We start from the raw sequence: 26,070 nt of genomic DNA, 5'->3' as shown, positions 1-26,070 counted from the left end.
TCTGAAAAGCCTTTGCTAAAACACTGGCATGAACTGATGCTGCTTCATCCCTAATCCATCATCCAGTCTAAAGGCCACCTGGTGACCAAAACACACACACACAAACTGGTCAGGATTCGAGATTTGGTTCCTAAAATTATAAACACCTTACTCATAAAAATTACCCAGACCCATAGTGCCTATATAGTACATGCAGAACTTAAATGTTTAGTGTTTTGAACTGAACAAAATTTTCCCAGTGCAAAGCTAATTAGCCCACCAAGGAATGAAACCTACAGCTCTGGACTGCAAAAAATGCAAAGCACTGGATGACTGCACTAAACTTGCCTTGAATATAAATGTTATGCAAAATTTTTAAAAAGTAATTTATCTAAATACAGTGTAGGTAGCTCTGCAATCAGCACCTCATAAATAAAGAGAGAAAGATGAAGGGAAAGCTCTCTAATTGATTTTAAAATTAGTTCCAAGCAAAGAAATAATCTGACAACCAACAAGGTCGACAACAGTAAAATATAAATATATCTATATCTATATATATCCCTCAGTAAAAAGTGCAGCTAAAAACTTTAATGAATCAAGATACCTGAACTACTATGAAAGGAAGATATTCAGAAAAGCCTGAATCAGACTAGAGGTGTTGAAAGAATGTCAATTGAGGACCAATCTTCAAAAGCACTTAAAATCCTGAAATTGACCCCTCTGGTAGACTTAACTCAGACTGCACTGTGCTAATAGAATACACATTATGAGGAAACCATCATACAGAGAGAGGCCAGGCTAGTCAACCCAATGGCAACAACCAGATTAAAACTGGAGTGGGAGAGGAAGTACCTACAGAAAACTAAGTCATGTGTGACCTAGCCAGCAGCAAAATAAGCAATCCAATTAGGAAGCAGAAAAAAATAGGATTACAAAAACTCCTCCTGACACCAGTATACACCAGCACATTGGCTTAAGCCAGAATGGCTATCAGAAGCAGTCAGGGAGGTTAGCAGTTGTTGCGAGGTGGTAAAAATGAAGCCCACTCAAAAGGAATACATGGAATTAGGTCTTAACATTTATTAAATGCCTACTATATTCACAGCACTCCACCAGATTCAGAAAGAAGGGAAATGAAGCTGAGAAAACGATGCCAATCCTAGCCTCAGCGGAGTTTAGCCTTCACAATGGAAAGTCAGCATGTACATAAATAAATAGTACAAAATGTTATGGAAAAGGGAAAGACTGTGCCTACGGACATCTCTGGCCTAAAGGGGCCTTCAAGAACCAGGGCAAGCAAGAGTGTTACCTCAGCACAGCAAATATGTTAAATGCTCACAGGACAGTGACTATGATAGTGCTGTCAACTCTGGAAAAAGCAGAGAATTACTGCAGCTCACAGGACTGAGAAGAAGCAAGAAATATGAACATACCAGCACCAGGAAGATTTAGATAAATGGAAAGTGTAGAACTATGTGATAGTGATGATTAAAGGAACTGGGAAGAGACAGAGAAAGAGAGAGAGATGGATTGAAAGAGGTAAATGCACACGGTTCAGGGAAGGATTAACCACCAAGATTCACTAGGAGATTGTTAAAGTCCCACAAAAATTATTTGAAGGAGATAGGCAAGATCATGGGGGAGGGAATACATAACTAAAGGAAATGAAAGAAAATACAATTTCTAATAGAGAGAAGAAAGCAAATCAAAGAGCAATAAGACAGGCACCTGCTGTCTTCTCCAGTTTAAAATTCACCGAGAGCGATGAGTGGAATGTACATTTTAGTAAACTCTGCTATCTACCCAAATATCAAATGTCTTGACCTCAACACAAGGAGTCAGGTGCCAAACCAACCACTTCTCCAGCTAAGGAACAGGTCACAGCAATGTTTTAAGTGGCGTAACTAGATATTAATCTTTAAAAAACAGGACCTATACATCCTGGAATCTTAAATAGATGAACTAAGACCCACCCATAGTCTCCTAATAGTAATTTTTTTCAGTCTTCTAACAAAGAAGATTTCAAGTGTTCTTCTCAAAAATGCCAAGATCAAACAAATCTGAAACTGGTACAGAATGCCTCTGCCTGCCTCTGACATATTCTAAGTCTTTTGATCTCATTGCGACAGTCCCAAAATCTCTCCATTGGAGACTGGTAAAATGCTATATCCATTTCAAAGAACTTCTGATTTTCTCCAAGGTCCTTAATGCTAGGCTGTAGTCCCTGTCTAATTTGCTATTTGCCTTATGCTCCCAGTCATGGTGCAAGATCATAGTCAGTGGGTTTATTGGCCTGCCCCCACTTCACTTAGGGACTCCAACCCCACAGGGTGCTGTTGGTATGCACCTCAGCATTGGCAAAGTCTGCTTGAGGATTTAGAGGGACCAGTTGTCTTCCTTTCAGAAATCTTAAACTGGAAGGAACAGGTTGAGGACCACTTTTTTTTTTTTAATTATTTTTTTTATTTTGGTATATTATGGGGGTACAGATTTTAAGGTTTCAATAAATGCCCATTTCCCCCCCTCCCCCCAAAAGTCTGAGTCTCCATCATGACCATCCCCCAGATGGTGCACATCTCACTCACTATGTATGTATATACCCGCCCCCCTTCCACCTGCCCAATACCCTATTACTGTAGCACCTATGTGTCCACTTAGGTGCTACTCAGTTAATACCAGTTTGCTGGAGAATATATCTGGTGCTTGTTTTTCCATTCTTGGGATACTTCACTTAGTAGTATGGGTTCCAGCTCTAACCAGGAAAATATAAGGTGTGCTATATCACCATTGTTTCTTAGAGCTGAATAGTACTCCATGGTGTACATATACGAGAACCACTTTTAATGGCAAAGCACCCTGGAGCCCTGTACAAGGAATGGAGTTATCAGGACCCCACACTACTCTGCCTCTGACAAAAAGTCCTTAAGAATCCAGGGCATCATTAATAGTGTACCTGACTGCAGCTCCTCTCTATCAACTGCCTGTACAGGAAACCCAGGTGGGTCAGGTCTGGGCGATCAATTCCCAAAACAAAGGCAGCAAAGACACTGGGAGATTAGGCAGATTGCAGCTTTAACAAAACTGATTCTCTAGTGTCCAGGTCTGAATATTTAGAGGCCTTGCGGTGAAAGAACCTTTATGTGGTAAATAAATGCACAGGCTGCAAGGACAGAGCGATGGAAATGAATAGAAGTTGATAGAAGGGGACACTACCCACTAAGCAGAAAGACTCGACTCTACCTTTGGACCTTTGGGTTTCCATACTTCCTGGGAGTACTAAGCTGGGGGGGAGAGGGAGGGTCCAGTCCAGAAACAGAAAACAGGGAGAAACAGACAAGCTATTGGACAGGAGTTTGAGAAAAAGGCCCTGTAACTGAGAGCAAATTTATACACATAACACCTGGAGGTTGGGTAAATTATGTACCTGTTTTCAAGGTAAATTTCATTTCTGGTTCTCTTAGTCAACTACAATAGCACTGCAAGAACAGACTACATAGGGGAATAAGTCAGCTCCTTCATCAGAAGCCTGGGGGCTGTTTCCTTTGTCATTAATACTCTAAGTGTAACACAAAGCCCACAGCAGCCCTGGGCAATAGAGCAAGCGGCTTTCCAGTTTCAGATCAAAGCCTGGAGCTCTCTAGGAAGTCCTGAGATTGCACAATGTGTTTTCTCCTTTAAGGCACCAGCTCAGAAAACCCATAGCCTTTCTCCAACACTTAGCACTTAACTTCTTTATGGCAAACAACTGGATAAAACAAACTGTACCTTTAGAGAAACCCTTACACATGGTCAGGTTCTCATGCCAGTTTTCTAAACTGGCTCAGTCTAAAGAAGTTAAAGTCTCCTAAGAATTGACACTGGATTAATCCAGAAGAGTGATGCTGCAGAAACACAATCAACATCAGACACAGCTGATGGGAATCCTTCTGAGGGAAATATTACACGCCCCTGCTTTTAACTCTCCCCATTAAAGAAGCTGTAAGAGGAAAAATCACCAGGGAATCCCAGCATGGCTATAACTATATGTGTGTAAAGACTGGGCAACAGGCCCGGCGAGGAGGCTCACGCCTGTAATCCTAGCTCTCTGGAAACCTGAGGCAGGCAGATTGCTCAAGGGCAGGAGTTCGAAACTAGCCTGAGCAAGAGCGAGACCCCATCTCTACTATAAATAGAAACAAATTAATTGGCCAACTAATATATATAGAAAAAATTAGCCGGGCATGGTGGTGCATGCCTGTAGTCCCAGCTACTTGGGAGGCTGAGGCAGAAGGATTGCTTGAGCCCAGGAGTTTGAGGTTGCTGTGAGCTAGGCTGACACCACAGCACTCACTCTAGCCTAGGCAACAAAGCGAGACTCTGTCTCAAAAAAAAAAAAAAAAAAAGACTGGGCAACAGGCATCCTCTCGGAGTCTTGGGTTTCTAGTTTCCTTTACTACATAACAACTCTTGCTGCTGACACTAGCCAGTAACAAACCAAGCTCTAACCAAAATCCAGGAGCAGTGGCTACCCATGAATTCCTGGGTAATTTTTGGAAAGTCTAGGGTGAAAACAGTTCCTTTGTTCACGGTGTTTTGTCCAAGCGCTTTCCCTGGCTCTAACTAGAAAGTAACCAAAAAAGGAGAGTGGAAGTGTACAGTTAGCCAAGAGCAAAATCTCATCTTCCTGTATAATTTAAGAGAAATGGACATGTCTCTGTGTACAAAAATGAAAAATCCAATTTGCCCTATTATTCCCCAAATTTATAGATGTCTCAAAGGAAAAGAAACATTAAAACATTAAAAGACTCTCTCTAAATTTCCTTGAAGTGAAAGTTCCCTGGGGTCCTAATCTGAGAGCTCATAGGGAGCCCTGCCCCGCAGCAGAAATCTCTGCCTGTCATCTGGCCACAGACATCCCTTCTTCACCTACTCTTCCAGTTCCTGAATCCATATCCTCTCCCACTTTGTTCTTTGGTTTAGAAAATGCTCCAATATAACAAGCTATCAGATTATCTTCTTCATTTCAAAGCCACTGACCTTCAGAAAAATTCCCATAATTAGAGAGTCCTAATCTACTGAGTGTTTCTTTCAAGGCCCTCCCAATCCATCCATCACATACCTTCATCTCTAAACAATCCTCTGTACTCTGTGGTTCTGTAACTACAAGACCATTCCACAATTCCTAAATGTGCCCTTGATGTTTTCCTTGGAGATTCTGCCAGCCCTGTTCTAACTAGGGCAGGCATACATTCTTGTGCACACTGTGCCTTGCAGAAGGGTACCTACCCAAGGGGACAAAGGGAAAACAAGAGCTGAAATTCAGCCTTCTTCTGCTTGCGAAGTCATATACCCTGATATGAGGCTGCCTAGAGGAAGGAGTAGCCCTCTCTAAACTATGGTACCTCATAAAGGTACCATATGTCCTGGCCCCAACATATATACCTTGAATGCTTAACTGGCTCCCCCTATCACTGTAAAAATAGTTGGTATGCAGTAAAGGAAACCAGAAACCCAAGACTCTGAGGGGATTTACTTACATGTAGTTGCTCAGTCTTTATACACATAGTTACAGCCACACTGGGATTCCCAGGTGATTTTTATTCTTCCGCCCATGTTGTAAATCTCTATTAACTTTAAAATAAGCATAGAGCAGACTCTCGCACTCTTCATAAGAATTCTGGAGAATTCTTTAAGAAGAGAGGCAGATACTCTGACTCCTCCAGGATAAAGAAGGACTAGTGGAGCAACATCCACAGTTCTCATTCAGCACACCATTGTCCCCCAGTCCTCAGTCAACTGAGGCTCACCAAAAGAAACACCAGCACTTTCTTGCCACAATCAATTTTTATCTAGTATACTCTTCTTATAAATGCAAATTACTTTCACATCTTGTAAATGCAAACCACCAAAAACAAGAGTGCTTAAATCCAAACATGCCATTCCCCAGTTTAAAATTCCTCAAAATAAAACTTAAAAAGCATGGCATATAAGTCTTCAACACATGGCCCCTGCCTAACTCTCAAGCCCATTTTCTTACCACTCCCTAGCATTTATTAATAACTACCCTCGATTCCAGTAATACAAAATCACTTCCAGTTCATCATAGGCTCCATTTTCTCTCTCCTGTCATGAGTATCCTGAGATGTTCGCAGGGCCAGTGTGATCTGGCCCCATCACAGAGGTGTCATAACACTCACGCATCATTCACAGTGGTCATCCATTCCCTAGTCCCCAAACTCACTCCTAATTCTTGTCATTGCTGCTCTCTGTGTCAGAAATGTCTTTCTCCCACTTTTCATCTAGCTAACTCCTAATCACCCTTCAGGCCTTAAATTTAGGCCTTAAATGTCACTTCCTCAAAGAAGCCTTCCAAGATTATACACTCTCCTAAACTCTAAAGTTTTCTTTCATAGCACTTAGGATAAATGAAGTTATCTGTATATTTCCCCTACTAGACTTTAAAGTTCCATTAGGGCAGAGAGAGGGCAGTATCTGTTCACTCCCTGTTGCGTCCCCAGCACAGGACCTGTGGTGCAAAGTAGGCACCCAACAAATATTTATCAATGATGACTGCCCCATTCAGAGCTATGTTGTCCATAATAGTAGCCCTCGCCTTGTGTGGCTATTGAGTCCTTGAAATGTGCTAGAATGAATTAAGATGTGGTACAAGTGTAAAATACATACAAGATTTCAAAGACCTAAAAAAAAGGAAAACATCTCATTAATTTTTTATATTCATTAAAATGTTGAAATAATTTGGATATAATAAGTCAATGAAAAACATTAAAATGAATGTTTCTTTTTTGTTTTTTAATGCAGCTACTTGCAAATTTTTTTTTTTTTTTTGAGACAGTCTCACTTTGTTGCCCAGGCTAGAGTGAGTGCCATGGCATCTTCCTAGCTCACAGCAACCTCAAACTCCTGGGCTCAAGCAATCCTTCTGCCTCAGCCTCCCGAGTAGCTGGGACTATAGGCATGCGCCACCATGCCCGGCTAATTTTTTCTATATATATTAGTTGGCCAATTAATTTGTTTCTATTTATAGTAGAGATGGGGTCTCGCTCTTGCTCAGGCTGGTTTCAAACTCCTGACCTCGAGCAATCCACCCGCCTCGGCCTCCCAGAGAGCTAGGATTACAGGCGTGAGCCACTGCACCCAGCGTACTTGCAAATTTAAAATAACAAATACAGCTGATCTAAGTGACTCACATTACTTATCTACTAGACAGTGCTAGCCTAGGAGCCCTTCCTCCCATCTGCTAACGTTTCGTCCTTGAATACTCAAGATGTACCCAAACTGGCTTCTCTTCAGTGTATTCTCCACCATTGTATTCAAGGCACATGATACTGTTTCCTAGGTGGCCCCTCAGTAAATTCTTCCAAAGTAATTTAATGAACAAATAATGGAAATCATTCCTCGTTTCCCTCACAAGCCATATGCTATAGACTGTTATAGCTAAGCCTTACTTAGAACTTTCTTAAAATGGAGTAAGAGCTCAAGAGTGAACAACAAAGAAGAAAAAAGAGGTAACACACTTTGGTAAGAAACAAGAAATTTTAAAATCAGGATCCGGCCTAAACTAGGAAATATATTTCAACAATTTCCCATCAGCCATTAGGCTAAAAGAATTGCATGTTTTACCCACTGAGGAGTTCCAAAGGATCCTGGAAAAACCAAAAATACTCAGTAGTAGGTTAGCTCTTACTGCAGAAAACCTGCTTTTATCCTACCTAAGCTATAACACCCCCCTAAAAACTGCTTAAAATTCAGCTACATAGTCTATATTAACATAATGCTGTGGCTGATGATGCAGGCACAAAAATTAACGTTCAAGAATTTCAAAGTTGTAGTTGCTGTGGGAACCTTAATTCCAACTGTATGGCACAGATGCAGAAGTGTGGACTACTCCCAATACTGATAAAATTGGAGATGTGTATTTACTCTGTGCAATGAGGCAGAGCTACAGTTACTGAGAGAACCTTATTTTGGCATTTCTAGGCTCTCATGCATTTAAATTCTCAACCCCTCCACAATATTGTTTGCTGCATTAAACTGCCTCCTCCATTGGGAAAAAAGGGAGAGAATAAACTGATTGGCCAGACATTCAAATCACCCATCCAGTATGAGTTTTTTATGCATGATCTGATTCAAAAGACAATCATGATATTTTTATTTTACTCTTACGGGCTTGTCTATAAACTCTCACACAAATGAAAACAGAACATGAATTTCAACTTGTGAATGTACCAAGATATGTATACGTGCAAAACATCAGAAAAGCAAATTTCACATCTTGAGAACTACAAAAGGAATAAAATAAAAAAGGTAGATAAGCCTGGTGCAGTAGCACATGCCTATAGTACCAGCTACTTGGGAGGCTGAGGCTGGAGGATCTCTTGAATCCACAAGTTCAAGGCTGCAGTACATTCTGATCATACCTGTGTATAGGTACTATGCTCCAGCTTGGGCAAAATAGCAAAATCTTGTCTCTTTAAAAAAAAAAAAAAAAAAAAAAGTAGACGGTACATAGCACTAACTTCAACCAAAATATTTAAATTCCTGAAAACTGTCCAAACACTCCTTTGGCACTAACTGGCTCTAGTGAGGACCTACTTCCATAACTAGTCAACACTGTTAGACACTTTAGTTATCACAAGGCAAAAATAGAAGAGAAAAAGATGTCTATAAAACAAGACATAACCAAACCTCCAAGAAGTTCAACATCAATTCCTGTTCCCAATCTCTCATAACTCATAAAGATAGAAAGAAAACCACCACAAAATTCAAAACAAAAAACCTGTTTATCTACATGCTGAATACCAATTCCTATCAGAGTTTTCATCCAAAGCATAATTTCTCAAAATTAATACACCCAAGTTGATACAGTGTACTATTCTGCAAAAAAACCAAAAAATAGCACACAAAAGTGTAAGTAACAATTATAGTTACCACCTGCAAAAGATGAGTAGGTGACTCTAGTTAACATATACACCAAGATTCCTTTCTTCCTAGAGCAAAAACATAAGAAACTATCAAATCAAAATGATCAGCAGAAACAGACCCTGTTAACCAAGTATGTGAGATACAGACCTTCTCCTTTCTTTACTTATTTATAGAGAAATAAGACCTTGGTAATAAATAAAACTCACCCACCATCTCACATATCCCAACTCTAAACTGCTCTAAAGATCCCTAGGGAGAAGAGCCAACAGTGCCCATCTGAAATGGAGCAGAGCAGTGAGTGTGGTTCACAAGACATTGAGACCTGCCAGCCAGGCTACAAATATTAGAAAATAATACTCAAGAGATTTGAAATACTTGTTCTTTTGTATTCTCGCCTGTGTGTAGCATATTTAACTAATTTCTCCAGCTCCTTCCCTTTGGCTTTTGCAAAGAGGCTCGGCTGCCTCCCTGTTCTCACCTGAGTGTTCTCCCCCTCCAGTCTAGGTGGTCGGATGCTAGACAGGTGGATTGTCTTGTAGTCTCCGGAGTTCAGCTTCACAACAATGGCATCAGCATTCAGAACCTGCATCACCTGTGAGCAAGAAGGCAAAAATGCTTAAACCTGCTTCGAAGTCCCCTAACACATGCCTACCACAGTCACAGGTACAGAGTGAAATCAACAGCCATCTGAGGCACATACAATAATATCCTTCACGATGCAAAAATGTCAGAGAAAACTATGCTATGATTGCCAGTTCCGAGACACCTTATTATGATTCCTCAGTGAGATGAAATCTGTGTCATTCATAAAAGTGGTCAATCTTTCACCTTTTGCCCTGACCAAGACATGTGGTTAACTACAAAGCTTAAGAACTGGAAATCCAGTCTCTACATGTTATTAAAGATTTTCCTTGAAACAGTAGACTAAAATCAAAATCTCAATGTGAACCCAGGAAAAAAGGCAAGGGTTGGATTAAAAGAAGATACCAGCACTAGATGAGAAAGAACCAAAATAGGATGCCCTAGTAGAGACAGGAAAAATCAAAGGCAAGTGAAGGGCAAAAAGAATTGTCATCTCAGCACAGGAAAGGAGATGCTCAGCTGTTAATCTCACAGGCAGGAACATTAAATTACTAAAATATTACCTCAGGTACTCTGAAAGCCACCTTTTTGGAGCACTACTATAGACATCTTTGCTTTGGAACCCAAATTCAGTAACACTGGGCCCCACTTTCAGCTAAAAAAGATTAACTTCCAGTCTGGGGTGACTTACAAGGATATCTGTTTGAAGGGCAAAAGCACAAATATTCCTCTATGAAAGTTATTAAAACATTCCACCAGTGTGTACATAATAAAACTCCATTCAAAGTAGGAGAATACCACATCAGGGTTATAACAAGAACCCATAATACAGCCAGTAGTCTACAATTCGCCCAATTACATTCAGAGTCTGTTGTTTCAAGGCTGTTTGGGTTTTTTTGCAAGCAACACTTTGCTACAGGTGCCTGCTGACTACAAAACACTGTCACCATCCACTTCATCTGCACGATCATAATCAAACTCTTCTAGGCTTCAAACAGGACCCTCTAGGAGCGACCAAGCAGAACAAACTTACAGGGTCAGTTGCCACACAGTGAGGGTAGACTGGCAAAATTTCCCTCCTATTTTATGCATGAAACAAAAGGAGCTAGACTATTCTTTGCCATCATAGATGTCACATCGATAAGTATCTTAAAGGAAGCCTCACTATTTCTTGAAAGGCCCCAAATCTTTTAGCACAGAATATACCTATTTTCTTGCACCACCCTCCAAAAACAGCAATTCTTTATCTTTTTTATTTTTTAAAAATAATTTTCTAACTTAATATTTAAAAATGTTCTTTCAATATCTTTTTTCTATTTTATTTTCTTTTTGCCACTGTTAATTGGATATGTTATAAATTCTTTACCTTTTTCAAAGAACCAGCCAACTACATATCAAAAAGAGTAAAGAATGCTTTAAGGGACAATCTGAAGAAAGACAAAAAAAACAAAAACAAGTGAGAAATTATACATAACAGGAAACAGCTTGAGCTAAGTGCCATCAAACAGAATGAATGAAAAATGAAAGGCAACAGTTGGAATCAAGCAAGTCCACGAAAGGTTGACTACAGCTGGTGAAGGGGAAGCTATTCCTGGGTTTTCCACTGTAAATAAGGGAAGCAGTGTAGAGAAGAACAGCCCACTGGTCAGAAAAGTAATTAAAGGGCTGAGAGAGAAATGAGTAGATTAGGAGAGGGGATTTTTTTTTTAATTTTCTACTATATATGATTAACTTGTAATGCAGAAAGCAGCAAAAAGACAGTCTCAAACAACCATAACCAGTTTCCTACAATCTTTTGACAGATCTGAGAATCTGTCAGACTCTACTAAACCAGAATTAAAATCCAGAGTCAGAACCCAAAATTCATCTGGCCAGAAAAACCTAAAGATCAAGAGTAACAAAAGGCATAATTAATCACACCAGAACGCTGATCAGTGCTGGTTACCTAGGTATAGGTGGCACCAAAGGGCACAGTGTCCTCCAAATCAAAAGTAATACCAGCCCAATCACAAAAACATGTCATGAATTTGAAACTTAAAAAGTACCTGGAAGGTATAACCAAAAACCTATTTTAGTGACATATTCAGTCACTAAAAGGAAGAAAATAGTACATCTTAGTCCCATTACTATCTAGACACATAATGCCAGGTAAAAATGCACATAGTAATAGAATCCCAGTAGTGGAATAGACAATTGACCAAAATAGCCCCCAGCTAATGATATCCCTATCCTTTCAAAATTCTGTATTTGGGTAAAGGGGAAAGTATAATAAAATGAATACTAGAACATTGGTGGGGGTGGGTGGTGGTGGAGAGGTTTCCACGATATGGGCTATTCTGCTACTCTAACTTCAAACAAAAGAAAGCCATACCAACAAAATAGCTAGTAGAGCAAATCAATACAGCTCCTCCTTCAAAAGGATACCCAAAGGATAACAGGGTAATTGGCAGGCATCTCAAATGCACACACCTCACAATATTTCCAAAATCTTAATGCTGGGCAAGATCTATACCTTCTCTCAAACCAAAACTAACTCTTATTAAATTGTCACTTGCCCAAAAATATAAGGAAACTCCTACAATCAAGACATGAGAAATATGTAGACACTCTCTGCTCCCTAGTCATGCTCAGAGAGGAATAAAACCAACGAAAGTATCACAGTGCTCACACCTTCACCCCCTGATTACAAAACACGAAGCTCTAAGCAGACCCTATGACAAGTTACTGGTATTCATCACCCCTTATAATACGTTAGCAGCAGAGGCAGCGAATGATTCGTGGAGCTGTAAATTTTAGGCCCCAGCAGCAGACTCTCTCTGCTCAGCAGCTCTCCCTGATTAGAAACCTCCTCTTCAGGAACTGCGCACTCTGCCGCTGCCAGCTAAGCGAGGTTTAGCTTTCTGGTGAAGTGGGGGAGGTGAGGGCATGTGTGCATGTCTGTGTGTAAGTGGGGTTTATAGTTCTTTATTCCTCTGTAAATTGTGTCATTACTGTCCAGAGAACAAGCAGCTCCTGAACAGAGACATGGAATATGCAATAAAATACTGGTTATAGTCACGTACTGTGCAATAAGTAAAATGCAGAGTGGATTATTATCCGAAGCCTGTTCATCACTGTTACAGACTGCATTTTAACAGTGACATTTCTTATGATGCTTTTCATCAAGATAGCTGAAGTATGCCCACATTGCTCACCTTCCATGAGCTACGAATCCCTAATCAAGCCAAGCCTACGCGCACTTACCATACCACACATACCAAGAGATAACCTGAGGTACAGGAGCTGAAAGTCCTCACGGAAAAGTCACTAGCTAGACTCAAGATACATGGACTCAGTCCAATTCCCTCCCCATCTCTTGAAGCCCAACTGTAAAACAAAAATTGATTTAATGATGACAAGGTGTGGGCTAAGGACTGCCACAAGTTAAGAAAACTACAGGGTTCTGTGAGTGGCAAGGGACATTCATCCCTATCTCCAAGCTCGTCCACAGTGCTCACTGGGTGGGAGAGCTGCTGCTGTTTGGTTTCTTAAAACCCTGCAGCACACATAAAATAAACAAAAAGAGCCATACAACAGCCTCCTGAGCTACAGAGACCCTCAGAATAGCTCTCTAGGCACAACCGCCAACAGGCCCAATGCTGCCAAAATTTTTAGTACCAGATAGAAACAAAAGGATCCTCAACCCAAAAGGGCTTCTACAGGCACCACTAGGGAGCGTCCTTTGATGAGGTCACTGGGAATGAGACACAATTGCCCTTTCTCCTCTCTGAAATCATGGCACACCTGGCTGCTTTTCCTGCTCTCTAAGGTTGTGTGCTATGTCTATTTTCCCCATTCTCTCCCGGAAAGTACAGCTGCCACCCTTGTCCTCAACAAAAAACCATAACAATATCCTGATGCAAGCACCTCTAGGCACCTAAGCACAGTCACACCAGATACTATAATATGCACTTGAAAGGGAATCAGGCATCAGACAAATTTCAACAGAGGGTCATCCTAAAAATACCTGACCAGTATTTCTCAAAACTGTCAAAGTCATCAAAAATAAGCAAAAGTCTGAGAAACTGTCATATCCAAAGGAGCCTAAGGAGATATGACAATTAAATGCAATCTGGAAACATGTAACAGAAAAGGGATATTAGGGAAAACTAAGGAAACCTGAATAAAGTATGGACTTTAGTTAATAATCATATCAATATTAGTATATTAATTATAACAAATGTACTGTACTCATGCAAAATATCAATAATAGGAGAACCTGAGGTGGGGCTGGATGGGTAATGTGGGTACTCTGTACTGTCTCCTTAATTTTTCTGTGAATCTAAAAAGTTCCCTAAAAAATAAAGTCTATAATAATAATTTTAAAAAACATAAAAAAAATTTTTTTTGGAAATGGAATCTTGCTTTGTCACCAAGGATGGAGTACAGTGGAGGTGTGATCTCGCTCACTGCAACCTCAAACACCTGGGCTCAACCAATCCTCTCACCTCAGTCCCCCAAGTATCTGGGACTACAGGTATGTGCCACCATGTCCGGCTAATTTTTTGTAGACACAGGGTCTCACTATGTTGCCCAGGGTGGTCTCCAATTCCTCGTCTCAAGTGATCCTCTGGCCCTGGCATCCCAAAGTGCTGAGATTACAGGCATGAGCCACTGTGCTTGGCACTCAGCAAACTTTTTTTTCCATCTTTTCTAATTTAATCATTTTCTTTTTCTTAACAGCAAATTGGTTTATGAACAAAGTTGTAAATCAAATCTTGACCTCTTTTTGGTGGGTGCAGCAAAGGCCACCTTACTAGTCAGGCCACCCACCCCTAGAAATTTCTTTTCACCTAAAAGCCATATGACAAGTCAAAGAAGTCGCCTGTATTTTTAGTTCTCTCCACATTACCACATGGGAGTACACTGGAAAAATCCTAAAAATGCAAAAAATATTAAGAAGTATTTTTGCTTAAAAACCATGTCAGAGAGCCACTTCCATATAACATAGAACTCAAAGTCCTAGCCAAAGCAAGTAGGCAAGAAAAAAAATAAAAGGCATCCAAATTGGAAAGGAAGAAATAAAATTATCACTATTCTCAGATGATATGTATATAGAAAATCCTAAGGATTCCCCAAAAACTGAATAAATATATTCACAAAGTAGCAATACAAAGTCAACACATAAAATTAGTTGCATTTCTATAAACTACAATGAACAAGCCAAAAAAGAAAATTAAGGAAACTTCCTTTCTAATAGCATCAAAAAGAACAAAATACTTAGAAATTAACTTAATCAATAAAGTGAAAAACTTGTCAAATAAAACCAGGAAATTACTGCTGACAAAAATTAAAGACAACATAAATAATGGAAACACATCCTGTGATAATGGATTGGAAGACTTAATATTGTCAAGATGTCAATACTACCTAAAATGATTTACAGATTTAATGCAATCCCTATCAAAATCCCAATGACAATTTTTAAAGAAATAGAACCACCCATCCTAAAGTTTATATGGAATCTTAAGGGACCTCATTAGCTATAACAATCTGGAAAAAGGATAAAGCTGAGGACTCACTTCTTGATTTAAAAACTTATTACAAAGCTACTGTAATCAACACCATATGGTACTAGCATAAAGTTAGATACACAAGCCAATGAAATAGAATAGAGTCCAGAAATAAACTCTTGCATATATGGTCAAATGATACTCAACAAGGGGGCCAAGACCATTCAATGGGGAAATAACAGTCTTCAACAAATGGTGCCGAAAAACTGGACATCCACATGGAAAAGAATGAAGTTGGACCCTTACCTAACACCATAAACAACAATGAACTCAAAATGGATTTATGACTTAAATATAAGAACTAAAACCATAAAACTTTTAGAAGAATACACAGGCAAAATATTTGCAACACTGGATTTGGCAACCATTTCTCAAACATGACACCAAAGGAACAGGTAAGAAAAGAAAAAAATAGATAAATTAGATTTTATAAACATTTTAAAAATGTATATATCAAAAGCACTATCACAGAGTAAAAGGCAACCCACAGAAAGGGAGAAAATATTTTCAAATTATATATCTAATAAGGGATTACCATCCAAAATATATAGAGAACTCCTAAAACTCAATAAAAACTACCACCACAGCAAAAAAAACAAACAACCTGATTCAAAAATGGGCAAGGATCTGAACAGGCATTTCTCCAAAGAAGATAATACAAATAGTCAATAAGCACATGAAAAGATGTTCAATATCACTAATCATTAGGGAAATGCAAATCAAAACTATAATGAGATATCACTTCACACCCATTAGGATGACAACTATCAAAAAGAAGCACACACATAAAAAACCCCAGAAAATAACAAATGTTGGCAAGAATGTATAGAAATTATAACCCTTGTACACTGTTGGTAGGGATATAAAATGGTATATAGTATAGCAGTTCCTCAAAAACTTAAAAATATAATTACCATATGATCCAGTAATTCTACTTCAGGGTACAAACTCAAAATAGAGTCTCAAAGATATCCGTATACCCATGTTCATGGTAGCATTAGTTCCATCAATGGATGAATAGATAAATAAAATGTATAGACATACAATGGAACATTATTCAGCCTTACAAAGGAAGAAAATTCTACACATCCTACAATATGGATAAATCTGGAGGACATTATGCTAAGTGAAATAAGATGGTCACAAAAAGACAAACATTGTATGATTCTACCTACATCAATTACTTAAAGTAGTCAAAATCATAGAGGCAAAAAGCAAAATGGTGGTTACCAGAGCTGAGGGGGATGGGGAATGAAGAATTACTGTTTAATGGTTATAGAGTTTCAGTTTTGTAAGATGAAGAGTTCTGGAGATGGATGGTGGTAATAGTTCCACAACAACACGAGTATACTTAATACTACTGCACTGTATACCTAGAAAAGGTTAAAATAGTAAATTTTATGTTGTATGAATTTTATCACAGTAAAAAAATAGGGGTAAAATATCTCAGAGATATGATAATTAACTCCATCCAGAGCTGTGACTGAAAACATAGCAAAAAATGATCAGGGCAAAACCAAATACATACTAAAAACTACTGCATCCATGATAGCTTATAACCTGATCTCTAAAACTGGACATGTCAGTTAACCACTTAGGACTCGCAGACCAAAGCCCTAGAGGGTAAAGTCCTTGAAGGCAGGAACTACTACTAGTTCTTTCATATATTCTCAAAGCACCTAATTCAGGGGTCTGTTTAAGCTATCTCATAGTTACAGAGAACTAAGCAAGAGGCTCTAACTAGGCAGGACAGTAAGAAGACACTTCTTAAGGACATGCTTCCAACCCAGCCCTCCTCCCTGCCCCAACAATGTTATTCAGGTCTGTGAAATCTGCAATGCCTATGGATCCAGCAGCAGGAACAGGGAAGCTAAGCCACGTGCTCAGGGGACCATATGGCTACAAACAGCACAGATCAGCTAAAACGCCACAGGGAAGGAAGGGAGGGAACTGGCAGGCCACGACAGGCACAAAAGTCTCAGGCAGGCTCTGCTAATCGCTGTGAAGTGAACATGCTTCTCTGCTAACCTGGAGAGACAAGGAGAGCCCTCCCTTGCATTTCACTTCCTAAGAAATAAAACTGCTTAAGCATACAATGGAAACCAGTCTTTCAGTGTAGGCCACTTAATATCAAGAGAATACTCTGTTGAGTTTCAAATTTCTTGGGAGTGAGCCTCTTGGCAAACACTGATCTATAGCTTTGCATCATTTAGAGAAATCAATGATAGGGCCCCAGAGGAACCAGTTAAAGAGGTCAAAGGTTACACTTTGCAGGCTTTTCAGACTATTTTAGGTATCAATTGTACGACTGACTCCTAAAAAAACATGGTGACTGCTATTTGTTAAGGCCTTACAATTACATGATCCTTAGAGCAGAATCACTCAGCAAGGACATGTAGAACTTTCAGACCATGTGTGTGAGGGTCCTGGGTACCTTAGGACTTTTTTTAGGTTTCCCTGAAAAAGTTGCTTTGCATTAACAGACATTTTAATCAGGTAAGATGACTACAGAAGTGCAGTTGGGTTCTAGGTTATAAAAAGTAATGCACATGATTTTTTCTTTTTAAATATAATGCTCATATATGCTGTTCTACAACAGAGATTGGCAAACTGGCCCAAGCCACCTAGCTCATTTCATACTGTTACATAGTTGTGCTGGAATACTGCCACATTCATTCACTTACATACTTGTGTGTCTGTTTCCATGCTGCCATGGCAGAGTTCAGTGGTTACAACACAGACTACATGGTCCAGAGCCTAAAATATTTATTATGTGCTCCTTTAAGAAAAAGCAGGCTAACCTGTGTACTACAACATATTAGAAAATGAACACACTTAGGGATATATATTAGTTAACATTTCTGAAGAGCTATGATCATGATCCAAGTCATTCCTAAGGAAATAACTGCCATTTACTTGGAGATTCATTCCATTTTCTAAATAATGGAAAAATTATCAACTATGTGAATATCAACCGATTAGGGACTGATTGACTAAATTATGGTTGAGCCTTATGATGGCATGTTATGCATCAATTAAAGAAGTAAGCTCAAACATTCCCTTCTCTAAAAACTTCTAGATAAAAATAAAGGAATTATCTAACCTTTCCATCCACCTGTCTATATAAGCCCAAAAGGACAAAAATAATGAAAGAGAAGAATACTGCAACAAAACTTCAGAAGCTAGAAAGCAGATGGATGATAGTACCTGACGCCAGAGAGTCACAAAGGCAAAATCCTGAGCTAGTGGTGATAAAACACAATAGTCAAACTGATTTATATACTGCAAAATCCCCCCTCATCTTCCCCAACTTGCTAAAAGACTTGAGAAACTGTTAAATCAAGCATCTCAACTGGCAATGAAAATGTGTCCAAAAACTAAGATTGGTTTCGAATCTCTGTAAGCAGCAGCTAGATTTTATGATGTATACCCTAAATCCCACATACAGGTTCATTGCTTCTAGGTGTTTTAATAGCTCATTCTTAAATAAGAGAGACAACCAAGGATTAGCAAATATCTGAGGAAAGCCTCTAATATAAAAAATAAGGAACAAAATAATCAAAGGGGGAGAAGGGGGAGAAGTGGGCCAGGGAGGGGGGCCTCCAAGAATATAGAGAGTATTCAAATAAAAGAAAACTTATAAAAAAAATTAATTCTTCAGAGAGCTAAGAGATGATATTCATCTCTGAAATAAGTATTTAATGTTAATTTTCAAGACAGTAATAATAAAAGAGAAATATCCAGAGAATGAAAAAAAGAGCACTTTGGAAGTTAAAACAGTATCACATCAATAAAAGTGCTGAAAGATAAAGAACTCCAAAAAGAACAAAAGATGGGACACAGAACAGGAGAAAAACATTGGAAGACCAGCCATAAAGGCCAACATCCAAATTATAGGAGTTCTAGAAAGATGAAAACAGAGAAACTAGATGAAAACCAACAAAATAGTTGGGGGAAAAAATTCCCAAAACTAAAAACTAAATATTGAGGCATAATATGCTCACATATAGATAAGCAAAGCATATCATTCTGAAATGTCATAACACCAGGATCAAGAATTATTTGCTAAAACCTTCCAGAAAGAATGAAGAAATTATTTAAGAATGAGCTATCAGAATGGTTTCAGACTCCTTAAAAAACCACAAAAACCATCCAGATGGAAAATAACTTCCAAAATCAAATTCTATATCCAGATAAACTATCAAGGGTAAACAGAGAATGAACATGAAATGTCTCAGAAAATTTACCTCTCAAGTACTATTTTTGCCCTGAAATTAAGAGAATGCATGTCCCCAAAATGAAGTAGTAAATCATAAAGAAGCAGCCACACTATCCAGTAAGCCTAGTTCCAATCTAAAAGTCGAGCAAAGAAACTCCCTCAGGATAATGGTGAAGAAATCCAAAGATGACAGCTCTAGAACTGGCAAAAAGAGGAACTAGTCGGATTGGTGTGGGTCACAGGCTCCAAAAAAGTATTATTGAAGATCAGATTAAAAGACTGAAAGAGTCTCCTCTTGAGAGGAGACTTAGACAGGCAGAGAGTTTAAAAGTTGAATTAATAATAAGTATATTTTAAAAATATAAATTTAAAAAATTATTAACTTCAAGGAAAACAAAAAATTGGAGAGGAATTAGAAATGACTGTAGTCATAGAATGCTGCATAGCATAGTCCTAACATTTACAAAGTAAACACTGAATATTAACCAAAATTATGACATAATCATATTGGAAAGATTGAGAAAGAGCATGTGTGCCCTTGTAAGTATGCATGTTTCAAAGAAAAAACTAAATCTTCCTCTTTCATCGTAAGAAGGAAAGGAGTTATGCCCCAAACTGAAAAATTAATAGCCATATAAACATTTTACTCCGAGATATGAATTAGCCAAGAACTTAAAGTGGCTGCCTCAAGGGAGAGGGAAATTGAACTATTATATATTTTAATAAGCCTATAGAAATTTTTAAATGTTTCTGTATTAAAAATAAAAATGTACAAACTTAAAAATTATACACAAAAGTGGGTGCCAGACTGCAATAAGATAAGGAACTTGTACTAGACATTAATCAACTACATCACTAAGAACATTGCTGACAGGTTTCGTTGCGTGTTTTTGTGGTAAGCTTCCCTTGATGAAGGAAGCAATGCCTTCATTTACAACCTGGCCCAAGCGCCTCATGTCATATCAATACACTTTAAGTATGAGTAGTATAGAACAGGGATAATCAAACTTTTGGGAAAAGGGCCAGACAGCAAATATTTCAGGCTTTGCAGGCTATCCATTCTCTGTCACAACTACTCTACTCTGCCATCATAGCGTGAAAATGGCAATAGACAAACATGTTAATTAACACACATGGCTACATTTCAATTTATTCACAACAATGAAATTTAATTTCCCATAATTTTTACATGCCACAAAATATTTTTAATCAATACAAAACCTACATTTTAATGTCAAATCCACAGGTCACACAAAAACAAGTGCCAAGCCAGATTTGGTCCATGGGCCATGGTTTGCCAACCTTGAGATAAAACAGTATGATCAACTTTATTTTTCTTTAAAAAAAAAGCTATGTCATAGTGTTTCACATAGTATGAGGGTTTTTGCTTACCTTCTTTATGCTTATTTTTCCTGTTTTAAAAGCAAAAATAATGCTGAAGGCTTTTTAAAACTCAAAAAGTTTTAAAACCCTTTATCTACGTATGAATACATTTTTCTCTCTACTTTCTATGTAGGCCTATATCCAAATAACCTAAATTTATGTTTCAGGTTCTACAAAAGATTGGTTATTCCTCATAATTCCCAATCAGATGATTTATAAGGGCAATCTCCTCTACTTTGGCATTATAATGAATAAAACTTCATTGTAATGATAAAAGCCTCACCTTGTTGTTTAAAAAAAAAGATTCTAGGACTCTAAATTTTAAAAAACAGAGAAAATGCTCCTATAGGCAGTTCTCCCTTTCCTAGTTGTCAATAAAGTCATATTTAAGATATATGTAAAGCTATCAGCACAATTATCTAAATCCTTTGAATTTCGTGATTCTGCAATGCCTTAGTTCCCCAACCAGCAAAGGCCCAGAATTCTCCAAAATACTCTAGGTTTTTCTACAAACTCAGTTTCAACTGAGGAGAAGCGGGTAGGAGCAGGGTAGAGAACCCTCACAAGCCTCCTCTACATCACTAAAATTACAGACCCTCAAAACCAAGATGGTGAAAAATAGAAGGCCCACCTCCCTTGTTGAGTGAATAATTATCCTTTCATTGTCTAGCTAAATTCTTACAACAAAGAACATATTAGAGGAAACATAAGCACAGCTAAGTGAGTTCCGAGTAGGTAGAGCAACCCAAGTGCAAGTTTCCACATTAGCATACTCCTCACACAGAAAGGAAGGAGAGGTCTGTTCTGGTCTGCTTCAAAACCTGGAAGATGCGATGATATCACACCAGGGACAACTTCCACTCATGTCCACTAAAAGGGGTGATTATGGCTAACCTCACAGCTGCTTGGATACCACCTACTAAAAGAAGGAAAGAGGCCACTTGCCCACTCTAAGACCTAAAACATCATAAAAAAGAAAGTGAAGAAATTCAGCCAGTTTCTCAGAGACTTTGCTAAAATTTTACAATTCTAAGACAAACAGCTTCAGTATTTTTCAGGCTGACAGTGCCACCTAGTGGCTTTCCATCCTAAACTCATGGTTAGCAGATAAGACAGCCATCTCACAGTTCAAGAATATGAACACCTAACTACTTTTGGCCCATAAAGAAGATGACCATTCAAGTTACCAAAACCTGCAATTAAGAAAGAACATTTTTATAACACTGATATAACCAAGGAATCTATTTCATAGCTCTAGTTCCTTCAAAGCAAACCATCCCAAGATATATCAACAGCAAACTCTCAGAAAAAAAAACAAAATCACAAGACCTCCTAAACAGAAAGAAGAGAAACTTGAGGCCTACAGATGCTCCTCAATTTACAATGGAATTACCTCCTAATAAGCCCATCATAAATTGAAAATATTTTAAGTCGAAAATGCATTTAATACAACCAACTGAACATCATAGCTTAGCCTAGCCTACCTTAAACATGCTCAGAACATACATAAGCCTATGGTTACCAAAATAATCTAACACAAACCCTATTCTATAACAAAGTACTGAATATCTCATGTAATTTATTGAATACTGTACCAAAAGTGAAAAATAGAATGGTTGCATGGGTACTTGATGCATGGTTTCTACTGAAAATGTATTGCTTTTACCCCATTGTAAAGCCAAAAAATCATTAAGTCAAATCATCTTAAGTCAGAATGGATTGTCTGTACTTGGGCATAGAAAATCTTAGAGAATGTCATTTGCTAAGCAGATAGAAAAAGAGCCCCTAAAATATGAAAGATATTTCAAGCTAGCTTGAAGTTATGATAATTTACAATGAGAAATTTAAAAGTTCTTATGCTTTCTAAGCCCCCTACAATAAACAAACATACACATGCACACACACACACACACACACACACACCCATTGGCTTGCCTTGATATATTCAAGAGCTGCAGCATTCCTAATTGTTCAAATCCTTCTATTATCCCTTGCCTGGCGATGTCCACTATGCATATCAAGATGCTGAGAATGACTCACCTTGGCAACAAACTGCTTGTCCTTTTGGTCCAAATTAGCAGTGGGAGCCACATAGTCTCTCCATATTCTCAGCCTGCGCTCCTTGGCAAACCTAGCAAGAAAGCAAGGATGCAAGATCATTCAGACAGACTAAGTCGGCAAATGAAATCCACCACCACCATGAGAGCACATAATTAGTGCAGAATCCTTCCCTACCCTATAGACACATCCAGGAGAAAGACCACCAGTCAAAGCAGAACAAAGAGTGACAGCAAATGAAAACATCCAAGATGCATATATACTATAAGCCCATGGCTGGCAGACTAGGGTCCAGGCATGCAATTTTTTGAGCCTGGATGGTAGAAGTCCACCTTGACAATTAACTCTGGTTTATCCAGCATCTTCTTAGTGACCACTACAAAATTTCAGTTAAAAATACAGAGCAACTTCTCTCTTAGATGGAAAAAATACACACATCTAAACAAACTTTTATGAGGCATGAGCATGTTCAATTTCTATTTGAATCATAAAAAGGTTATCAGCAACCAAATCTATGCAGAGCAAACTGTCACCATAGTGCATCTATCTCAAGAATAGTTGAAAAATGGACAAAACCCCTATAGAAGTTCACTGACTAGAGTTTAAAAACCAGTTAGCCAGAAATTTATTTTTAAGTATTACGTCCAGCAGATATTTTCTGAGTCAGACTAAGAATGGGGAATGGAATCTATGCAAAAATTATTTAAAAAAGCAATGAACAGCTGTTTTAAACTACTTATAAATAAGTGTATACATGCTCAGTGAAAAGGAACTATTATTTTTGAAAAGTGAATTGCAATCTGTTTTTTAGAGAAGCACTAAAATGAGAAAAACACAAAGCAGGATGTAGTAGTTAAAAAACACATTAATTCGATAGAGGATGCAATTTTATCTACAACACAAATAGCTCAAATACAGCATGCAAAACAGCAGACAAGTAATCACATATTATAGAAATATGATTTGCATTCCCTAGTCAAAAGCCTATTTTTTAATGATGAACACTGAAAAAAATCTATAAAATCTTCTAAAGATGTTATAAAACATGCAGATATTACATTCGCTGTATTCACTTTATAAAAGAAAGGGAGGAACTTAATGCAAAAAAAGTTATCAACCAAAATAATAATTTAGACTACTTAACAAGGTTTTCTGAACCACAAAAGAGAAATTGAGCATCACAGAATTATGAGAAGTATTTGGAACACTGTACTTGATAAGGGTATTATATCTTTCTAATTTAACTGTGGAACAACATAAAACTAAAACAAAATTTAAGTAATCACTGTTTTTTTCATCAAATGATGTACATTTGTTCAATGTGCCATATCAAATGGCCCAGATTAAAATCTAATTTTATAAAAATTTGCAAATATTTCTGGTTACAGGTACAGAAGGACGTAAAAGACCTAAGAAAAGGAATGAATATAGTTATTCAATTCACACTATTGCATATCTCTTAGCTGTATATCTCAATGGCAAAAATGTGGTTATCAAGACCAATATAATTTTAAGATTCTGAAACAAGCCATACAATAAGCCTTGACAGTGGACCACCGTCATCAACTGTTTGTTGTCTTCTGTTTAAATGAACTCTGGGAGGTGGTGATTGATTCAGACTTTCCTGAACATCATTTCCATTCACCTACTCTTGCTATCTGCTTTATTTTCTTCCATCTACCCCATCAAATGGAAGAAGTTCACCTACATCTAGAAATACTTGACCTTGACACTTGAAATGGCCACCAATCTTTAGAATTTCCACCCTTGGTTTTCTGGAAATTATTTAGTTTTACATTTGCTTTAACCATAAGGCACCAAACTAAAAACACAATAGCACGTTGGAGTTATATTAGCACTTATAATTAAAAATACTTTTAAATAAACTAGGCATTAAGCCTCATAATATCAAATGGTCCTGTTTTACGACCCACAGGCTCTATCTTTCCATCATACCCCTGCTCCAGCCTGTTTCATCTTCGTCAAATGAGCTTCAAGTTTATTTCATTCCAAATGCTTAAACCCAGAACTTAAAAGGGATTGAGAAAAAATGACCTGAAAACATTAAAAAAGCAATTCAAGTGAAGAATAATGTCTGAGTGAAAAATCTAAGCCCTTACTATCCAGCACTGAATTAGACTGAACCTAAAAACTAATATTTAATTCACTCCTCTATGAGGGATCCCCCTATTTCTTTATTGAAATAAAATGGACATAACATACAAGGGTGAGAGATCACTAGATTTCTTTCTCTAAAGATCCTTAGCAAGATGTTAGCCAGAAGGACCCCCTGACCTTACCTCTCAGCCGCCCTCAGCTTTTCTGCACCCCGAGTGTAAACTGCAATCGACCAATCCACACAGCGCGCAAAACCTTCCTTCAGGAGGAGCTCTGTGATGTTGCCATTCTAAAAAGCAAGGCACATGAGAAGGCAAGCACAGATTAGAATCTGTCACAAGAGAATCCATTCTCTTGAATTCTGACAAAATTAGCATAGCCCCAATCTATTCTGCCGTTTGTTTTTGTTTTTAAAGTTGTTTCTCTCATTAGGAAACCATCCTTAAGATGGGAAACACCACTCTGAGACTCCTCTGAACAGCCTAAGCTTCTTGTCCCCACAACACCCAGCATGGTAATTCTACTTAATAGGAGTAGGATAAATGCTAGTGGCATTGAATGGAATTGGCATTTCAATAGCTCTTCTCCTGGGCAGAGGAGAATGTTAATCTTTAGTCGAGATTATACCTTATTCTTCCCCTCCCCTAAGATCAGCATTTCCTCCCTTTTTCATAAGGGGAGAGCTGAAGAACAGGCTGAATAGGGAATAAAAGCAGCTACATTTTGCCCAGTGAATTAGAATTCACATTCCACAGTGACACAGAGCCATCTGGCAGGGCACAGCCAGACATTCAGTACTCCAGAAGAAACAGACGTGACCTTGGCACACTCCAAACCAAGCCTCCCAACCTCCCACAATTGCCACCATGAAAGAATTATCCGGCCAAAGAATAAGTAACAGTAGTTTAACTGTAGTGGACATAGGTTACAATAATGGAAATCCATTCAAACTAGGGTGTTACAAAACAAGGTCATATCAGGTCTAAGAATAATCCATCTGCCTAAGTATATGATAGGGTAAAACTCCCAGTAGAACTACAGGAACATAAAGAACCTATTTCCCGCTAAAAGCAGAGTAAGGAGATATCTGGATAAAGCCTGGAATACACAAAATAATTTTTCCACACAACAGTTTCCTCCTCATTGGTTTACCAATACTCCAGAAAGCTGACTTCATGACCTACATACAAACCTCACCAATCTTAATTTACAAATTTCAGTTCTACTTCTAATGGATGTGGCAACCTCTAGCCTTTC

The 26,070-nt window shown here is 38.2% G+C and overlaps 1 protein-coding gene across 1 annotated transcript in view; it reads right to left on the bottom strand.

Moving 5' to 3' along the window:
- SND1 (staphylococcal nuclease and tudor domain containing 1) overlaps positions 1–26,070 on the bottom strand; it is a 425,525-nt gene that overhangs the window by 349,038 nt on the left and 50,417 nt on the right. The window contains exons 8-10 of the mRNA XM_012789123.3: positions 24,996–25,102; positions 22,678–22,768; positions 9,380–9,493 (exon numbers count right to left, since the gene is read on the bottom strand). Coding sequence (XP_012644577.1) covers positions 9,380–9,493; positions 22,678–22,768; positions 24,996–25,102 — 312 coding nt within the window. The remainder of the gene's footprint in view (positions 1–9,379; positions 9,494–22,677; positions 22,769–24,995; positions 25,103–26,070) is intronic.

The sequence above is a fragment of the Microcebus murinus genome, chromosome 9, assembly GCF_040939455.1.
Source record: "Microcebus murinus isolate Inina chromosome 9, M.murinus_Inina_mat1.0, whole genome shotgun sequence".
NCBI lineage: Eukaryota > Metazoa > Chordata > Mammalia > Primates > Cheirogaleidae > Microcebus > Microcebus murinus.
Note: the sequence above shows the minus strand (reverse complement) of the source record. Positions and strands in the feature narration are given on the sequence as shown.